The sequence below is a fragment of the Melospiza melodia genome, chromosome 1 (assembly GCF_035770615.1).
Source record: "Melospiza melodia melodia isolate bMelMel2 chromosome 1, bMelMel2.pri, whole genome shotgun sequence".
NCBI classification, from domain to species: domain Eukaryota; kingdom Metazoa; phylum Chordata; class Aves; order Passeriformes; family Passerellidae; genus Melospiza; species Melospiza melodia.
The window spans coordinates 8,640,705-8,649,073 of record NC_086194.1 but is presented as its reverse complement, the minus strand read 5'-3'; the positions used below and the strand labels follow the sequence as shown (position 1 = coordinate 8,649,073).

The window sequence follows — 8,369 nt, the reverse complement described above, 5'->3', positions numbered from 1 at the left end:
CTGCTCTCGGTGTGTGCGAGGGGTGAGCCCAGGGCATGGATACCCCTCCCTAACCCTGCAAATATTTTTCTGCATAGCCCAGACCTGCCCCCGCTGCTACTCCACATAACCCAGCTCTGCTGCCAGGGACAGTCCCAACTTTCTGTACGGAAACCCGGGACCACCTCACGCTTCCCAAATGTGTCTGGGAGCGTTTCTGCCGCAGCCACGGAGCATCCCCCGGGCTGCCACAGCGCAAACTTCTCCCCCTGCGCACCGCAGCATCCCCGGCTGCTGCTCCCGGGCCGTCCCACGCTGCCTCGGCTCCATCCCTGCTGGAAGCGGGCACAAATCCTGCCCCGAGCACCCGGCTCCGGCCCCTGCCCGTGGGTGCAGATTCCACGCTGCTTGTTTGCTTGTTGGTTTGTTTGTTTGTTTGTTTTTAAGACGACGCGAATTTGTTTATAAAATTGACTCATGGCCCTTTGAAACAAATTGTTATTAACCTTCCCCTTCTGAGCGTTTCATAATCACAGATGTTAGTTTGGAGATGATATCCAAACATCCCAGGGGTACTTTTGATAGCTGCATGGGCGGGGATTGAATGCGGCGGTCGGATATTAAATCAGCGGGATACAGAATTACTTTTTTTTTTTTTTTTTTTTTCTCCACGAACCCGAGCTGGCTAAATAGTTTCCCCCTCTAACTCTGATATGCATTTCACAATCAATGGCGCGGACATTTGCATACATCGTGCCTGGGTGTGGGTTTGTACAATGCCTGTGCCACGTCCCGCGTTAGCAGGGAGCGGAGAAACACCTTCACTAAACCTCAGCGCTCAGATGCTCATTGAACAGAGTTACGGGAGAAATACAATTAATTACACGGAGGGGCTGGTTGGCGCGGGCAAGTGCAGATGGATTTCTGTTCGGCCCTGAAATACTTTTCTGGGTTGGTTGTTTCGTTTGATTAGTTAGGTTTTTTTTCCCCTTTTAATTTTTTTTTTTTTTTAACTGAATTCTGCTGCCCTGGCTGGAGGGGAAGGAGCCTGCCCCGCTAGATGGGGGAGGGAAATCTCAGGGAGAGCTGCCTGCCAGGATAGAAACGCTGCCAGCCGTGTGGCTCCAGGGCCAGTCCTGCCCCTGCCCTCGCCCCGGCTCTGCCGGATTTTGGGGGAGGCTCCGGCTCGGCTTCGGGGCTGCTGTGGGTTGGGGTTCTGCCTTCTCCAGAACAAAAACGCTGCTTCGGAAAGGGCTTGTTGCTTTGCTAAAATTGCAAGATGAGTTTTTGCGGCGGCTCCTCCTGTTCAGATAATTTTACATTTTGAACTATCGAGGGCTAACTCAGCCGGGCGGTGCTTCCCGAGCCAGCGGGGCGCCGCTGCCCGGGCGTGGGAGCGCGTTCGGGAGGCGCTCGGGGAGCAGCGGCCGCTCCGGGGGCGGCAGAGCCCTCCGAGCCTGCTCCTCTCCACGTGCAAACCCTCCCCAAAATATCGGAGAGACGTGAGGAGCACGGCCCGTGTGAGGAACGCTGCTCCCACCGAAGGCGCGGCTTACCAATGGCAAGTATTTTGTGTTCTGATTTGAATAAAATCCAAGCAGCAGCGAGATAATGTCTGTCCTTGCTCCACAGACTGGACTAGATTGGAGAAGTTTCACTACTCATTTTTTTTTCAACCCCAAACTACATATTCCTGCTGGTGTCACACATCTGTTTTCTGTTCCCAGCTTTTCTTACCAGGCTGGGTGAGGACAGGTGGAAACTCCACTTCTTCCTGCACTCTTAGGAGCAGGGCCAATTTTTCCCTCACTGCAGGTTTAGTGATTTCCTAAAAAAACACAAATAATATCTCCACAGGACTTAGCCACCCTCGTGTAACACACCCACGGTGCCATTTTGTACAGTCGGACAACGGAAGCTATTTTTCAAACCAGATTTAAAACTCTTCTTAAGCGCCCACTGCCATCGATTTTCTCCCAAGGGATTATAAATCACCTGCCTCCATTAACGGAGGTGACAAAAAATTAAATAAATATATATAGATCTCAGAAGCAGGCAAAACAGGGAGGCTGGGGAAATAAAGCAAGATGGGAAGCAGGAGCCCACAGCATCCTGGCAGCATCCCCACACTCAGCCCTGGCCCCAGGTCCTCCGGGCAGGTGAAGCCCTTGGTGCACTGTCCCAGCGGCAGCTCCGCTCCTGGAGAATTTTTCCCCCTTGCAGAATATATCCCAAAGTAGCAGCGTGAGAAAAAAAAAAAAAGTACAAAATAAAAAATTTTAAATACACTTCCCCCTCGCCCCCTCCCATTCTCCTTGGTTTTATCTGGGAGCGAGTCCCCTGCAGCAGGAGCGACCCCGAGGGTGAGTGAGGCTCTGCCCTTCCTCCCTCTCCTGCCTGCGGAAAGCTATTTCGGAGCTCTTGTGCCCTTTGTCGCAGCAAGGCGGATGATGGTTTTATTTTTGTCCAGCCTGTCCTAAAATCGCGGTACTGTCATTTCCCGGGGCTGCCAAGTATTTTACAGGGTGCCTGGTTTCGTGGCGTGGCATCGGCAATATTCCATCTCCCGTCTTGCCGGGCTCCAGCGTTACGTGTGTTTTCCTAGCAGAGCTTTTCCAAACGCAGCCTGTCAGAGCATCGCACCACCGGGTATTTAAAGTCTTGAAAAGGTGAAACCTGTTGACAGTAGGTGAGATTAAAGAGATTTTCCTTTCCGTTTTCAGCTCCTTTAGAGCGGGAGGAGGAGTGCCCGAGAGGGGCTCGGGGCCGGCTGCCGTTCGTCCTCTCCTTCAGCCTAGGAATGAATCCCCCAAAGTTTCCTCATTAAGTCAAAGGGCTGATGAAACGCCTGGCTGCAAAACCACCTCTCTCATAAATCGACACGGATTTTACCTCCCCCCACACCCCTGTAAAGAATTAAAACTACGACATAGTTCTAATTCCAGCTCCAAGGCTCAGAAGTGCAGTCTGTGTGAACATTTAGGGATAAATATTCCCGAATAGCTCCATTGTAACCTCAGAGAGATACAGCTTAGATTTCGTAATAAAGTGGGTTCCTTGGTTGTTTTTTTTTTTTTTTTTAATTATTATTATTTAATGCAGTCCTCGAGAATCGAAACACACAAAATGCAGCGAGAATGTTCACAATGTTGAGAACACAGTTGTAAATAGAAACATTCATATTTCATCCGATTATAAATATTTGATACTGCAATTGTAAAATGCACATGTTTTATAAACTGGAGAGAAGAAAAAAAAAATCCTTTGCTTTCTTGCTAAAAGGCAAAGTCATTTAATCCTGGCCCCTAAGCAGCTGATGGTTATTCACAGAATTTAAAATTACAGTTTTTATTTTATAGCTGGATCCTTCCCTTCCTTTTTTTTTCCTTTTTTTTTTTTTTTGTCCTTTTTTAAATTTTTACACTACTATGTACAGTGTGTATCTATTAGAGCTGCAAAATAAAGAGGTTTTAAGGCAAAGCGAGAAGTTTCCCCCCCCCCCCTCACAAACAGCGTCGCAGGAGAACCCGTTCCTGAGCAGCCGCCCATGCACACCCAGGCCCACGCGGGACAAATCCCCCTCTGGAACGGGGACAGGCACCCCACGCTCGGGGACAAACGGGTTCAACGCAGCACAGCGCCTCGAACCCCCCAAAAACGCCGATTTCGGGGAGGGGTGTGCGTGAGGAAGGGGGTGTGGGCACAAACACCCACCCCGCGCTGCGGAGGGGAGGGCACAACTGAAAATGGGATTTTTTTGGGGGGGGAAAGGGGGGGCTAAAACGCTCCCAAATGTTTCGGGGAGGTGATGGCGGAGCGGAGCCGGGTCCCATCCCTCGGCTGCCCTCGGCTTTTCGGGGATGGGGCTCCCGGAGTTATCCCAAGGAGCTGCTGACCCCATCTCTGGGCAGCATCCACGCCTGCATCCCGCACTCACGGGCGCCCGTGGCTCTCCTTGGCGGTGATGGACGAGCAGAGGCTCAGGGAAGGACCCCGGGCGTGTTTCAAGACGGTGCTTTGAGATTTTGTTTCCCTAACCTTGTTTATATCTTTCCTTTCTTTTAAAATTAAATTCTCCACGTCTATCCCCAAAAAAATCAGCCCCAAACACCCCAACTCCAAAAAAACAAATTACAAAAAGACTACACCCCCCCCATTAAAAAAAGCACCCAAAAAAGAAAAAAGGAAATTAAAAAGGGGAAAAAAAAAAAAAAAAAAGGTTAGGGGTGGGGTGAAAAAAAAAGTTTAAACTCATAGAACAAATAGGAGAACTATTTATTCGGTTCACAGTCGTGTGAAATGCAGCAATAAAAATCTTTGGACTTCAGCAAAAGTTGTTTTTAATTTTTTTTTGAATTTCAAAAAACAGCGTCCAATGTCCATTAAAACTGCGCTTAAGTCTATCAAAAAGTAACTTAAGCTTTAAAAAAAAAAATCTTAAAGATAGCATCTAAAACTTCATACAACCAAAAAAAAAAAATCAAAACAAAACAAACAAACTAAAAAAAACAGCCAACGAAACCAAACAACAAGCCCAAACCCCCGAAACCAAAACCAACCAACCAAAGAAAAAAAAAAATACTTTATAATCAGATATCTTGGATTTTTACACCACCTTACCTGTAAATTATATATACATAGAATATTGCAGAATTATATCTAATACACAATATTTTCACTATTAATGCTGGTATAATCTTTATACACTGGCCCTTACGTTTCTTTTTTATTTTTTTTTTAATTAAATTATTGCATTGTATAAACTTTGACTGCAAACGGCCCCCCCACCCCTGCCTCCCCCCCTCCCTCCCTCGCTTCCCTCCCACCCCCCTTTCCCTCGGCTATTCACTGTCCGACTTGCCGTCTTTCGCCGTGGTGGAGTGGTTGTAGAGCCCCTGGGCCATGAGGTGCACTGCCAGGGAGTTCTTGCTGCCCGTCGCCTTCTTGATCTTGGCCCGCTTGTTCTGGAACCAGATCTTGATCTGGGACTCGTTGAGCCCGAGCTCCTGGGCCAGGCTCTGCCGCCGCTGCTCCGTCAGGTACCGGTTCGTCTGGAACTCGGCCTTGAGTCTCTGCAGCTGCTCGGCCGTGAAGGCGGTGCGAGGCCGCTTGTCCTCCTTGTTGGGGTTCTTCTTCTTTGGTTTGCGGGAGCGGGGACCTACGGCCGGCACAGAGGAGAGGAGAGGAGAGGAGAGCACCGACACGGCCGCGCTCTGCTGCGGGCACGGCTCCGGCCCGGCAGCACCGCCACCCCCGGGGGAACGGGGCCCGCTTTGTGCCTTCGCGGCCGGGGATGCTCGGGAGGCGGCCGAACGGGAGCCGCAACCCCCAAAGCCCCGCTCGCTGTGCCCCCAGCCCCTTCCTCCCAGCCAGAATCCGCTCCCCCGGCCCCTTTCTCCCATCCAGAAACGCAGCTCCCGAACCTCTGTGTCCCGGGAATGCCCAGCAGGGAAAGCTTGCACCAGGGAGCTAAATTTTATACCCTACACAGAATTCAGAATTTTTTTTTTTTTTAACAAAACCTCTACACTTTTAAACTTTTTTTTTCCCTTTTTCCTTTTTTTTTTTTTTTTTTTTTTTTTTTTTTTTTAATGATAATGGAAATCCTCTCGCAGTTCACTTGGCCACAAGCATTCCGCCTCTCCGCTGCAGTGCCCATATGGCGCTGCACGGCCCGATCCGAATCGCCGGGATTATTCTCGGGAATATTATTCTCGGCAGCACAAGGAGCCTTTTCTGCCCGGGCCGAGCCATTGTGAGGATGTATGTTAATTAAATATTAACAAAGGAGAGCACTGGAGAACAATGGAGTAAATTCCAATTCAGCTCTGAATATTACCTCTGAGTGAGAGTTTGTTTTCAGATATTACGAACTAATTTTCATCTCGTTTTACGATCCCTTCCTCAGCTAGCCGACTCCCGGGTGAAAATCCTACCTCGCCGCTTTTGTAAGAGAAAGACTCATATTTTTTTTTCTTTTCCTTGGGAGCAGATCTCCTGCCTGATGTTTCCCATGCCTTCCTCCAGTGTTTTCTACTTGTTTTTAACCAGGGTTTTACCGATCTGCCGGAGCCAGCCCTCCTGTCCCCGCGGTAGCGAAAGGACATTTTACCCCCTGGTTGTTATTTTTATTTTTTATTTTTAATTTTTTGTTATTTTTTAAGATAATTTCAGGACGTTCTGCCTAAGCCCTTGCCAAGGGACGGACTCTGCCAAAGAACTTTCCCGGCTCTTGGAAATGTCCTCCGGCCCCCACAGAGCTGACCTACAGCATATGGGGGGGAAATTAAAAGAAAGAAAAGAAACGGCGGCGGCTCGGAGGCCTCTTTTAGAGAAATAAACGAGCGCGGATTGTTTTTGGCCAAAAAAGACTAACCAAAACAAGGCGAGGCCTATGGAAATGCCACCTCTCCTTCCCAAAACCCAGCGCAGGGGGGGTTTCCCGGCAGGGAAAAGGAGAGCTCGCCGGGAGGACGAGCGGGGAGCCCCAAGACAGTTTGTTTTTTCCTCCCTCTTTGATAAAACTCGTCAGTCGGTGGGAAATGCGCCGAGCCCAGGCGGCCTCAGCGGCGGCGGGGACAGAGGGAGGGACCCCCGCTCCCTGCTCGTCCCTGCGGCTCCGCGCACCCCCAGCCCACCCTGCCTCTCCAAGCATTTTCAGGCCATTTTCAGCCGCTCGCCCACCCGCCAAAAAAAACCCCCAAAAAGCAAAACACAAACAGAAAAATAATAACCAGAAGAAGACGGAGAGGGGAAGGAGAGCGGGGTCTTTTCCACGCCGCTTCCCGGCCTGGCGGGCGGCGCGGCCGGGGGAGCCCGGGCAGGGGCTGCGGCCGCGGGGAGCGGGGCTGCGGCGGGGCAGCGCTTACCTGAGGAGGGCCGGTCCGAGTACCGCGTGCAGTACACCCAGGCGGGCCACAGCATGGGCTGGTTCCCGGCGTTGGAGCTGGCCTGCGAGCTATCCGAGTCCGAGCTCACCGACAGGTCGCCGCCGCTCAGCCCCCGCGCCTTCAGGGCCGCCTCCAGCGCCGCGGGGTCCCCCCCCTTCTTGGCGGCGCCGTGCAGGGCCAGCCCGGCGGGGCCGCCCTCCCCCCGGCCCGGCGAGCCCGCCCCGCCGCCGGGCAGCGGAGCGCCGGGGGCCGGCGCCGCGCCGGGGCTGCGGCGGCTCTCCGCGCCGGGCCGCCGGGGCTCTCCGTCGGGGCCGCCCGCCTCCTTCCTCCGCCCGAACTCGGGCCGCAGGATGTTGTCGATGAAGAAGTTGGTGATGCGGTGCGGGTGCGGGTGGGGGTGCGGGGGGTCACCGGGGGGGAGCAGCAGCCCCCGCCGCCCGCCGCCGCCGGGCTCCGCGTCGCCGCCGGACTCCTGCGGCTCGGCCGCCTCCTCCCGGGGGCTCCGGCCGCCCTCCTCCATGCTCGCCCCGCCGACGGCTCCGCTGCCCGCCCACCGCCGACCGGGCGCTGCCGAGCGCTGTCTGTTGTTGCTGCTGCAGTCGGTTGTTCTTTATTTTAATTTTTTAATATATATATTTATATATATATATGTATATATATATATACACGCACACACAGGTGTCTATTTGCTTTCGTTTCTCCTGGCTTCGCCCGGCATTCAAAATCCAGAGTTTGAATTTAAAAAAAAAAAAAAAAAGAAAAAAAATATTTAAAATTTAGAGTAATTAAAAAAATAAAAATAAGAGACAAATGCAGGGAGACCCGCAAGCCAGCAGCCGAGCCTGCACCACTTCCAACTTTGACAAAAAATGAAAACACAGGGGCTCCGGTCCTCCCGCCGCCGCTCGCCGCCGCCGCTCAGCCGCTCGGTCCCGCGGCGCGCTGCCGCCTGCTGCCCCGGCCGCCGCCGCCGCGCCTCATCCGCGGGAGGAAAAAAAAAAAAATTAGCGATAATAAAAATAATAATAATTGTGGAGCGGAGGTGGGGGGGTGCACGAGAAAAAACGAAGCGCCGGTGTCGGGGCGGGGTGTAGGCGGGCTCTCAGCAGCCGGTGTCCCGCGGAGGGCAGGGCGGTGAGGGGCGCCCCGCGGGGCTCCGGCCGGCAGCGCCTCGCCCCGCGCCGCCCCGCGCCGCCCCGCGCCCGCACATGCGGGGGCCGCCGCGGCTGGGGGGGCGTCCCGCCCTGCCCTGCCGCCCGCCCTGCGCCGCGCTACGCCCCGGCGGCCGCCGCCACCGCCGCGCCCGGGCACTTCCACTCGGGTTGTTGTCCTTTAGGTTTTAACGGGGCCCCCGCCGCTGACGTCGCCGGCCCGGGCGCTCCGACACGTGCCTCGGGCCAATGGAAGGCCGGGCCAGCGCACACGTGGTGCGGGGCGCCCCGGTAAGTGACAGCGCCCACGCCCCTCCCCCGGACGGGCCCGGCGCGGCCGCCGCCGCGG

The 8,369-nt window shown here is 53.7% G+C and overlaps 1 protein-coding gene across 1 annotated transcript; it reads right to left on the bottom strand.

The window, feature by feature from the left end:
* Window positions 1-4,804: 4,804 nt before the first annotated feature.
* Window positions 4,805-7,389, bottom strand: EN2 (engrailed homeobox 2). Its single transcript, XM_063176350.1, has 2 exons — window positions 6,849-7,389; window positions 4,805-5,137 (listed from the first exon to the last, which is right to left on the bottom strand). Exons 1-2 carry the CDS (start codon window positions 7,387-7,389, stop codon window positions 4,821-4,823), a joined length of 858 nt encoding a protein of 285 aa, XP_063032420.1. The 3' UTR covers window positions 4,805-4,820.
* Window positions 7,390-8,369: the final 980 nt, after the last annotated feature.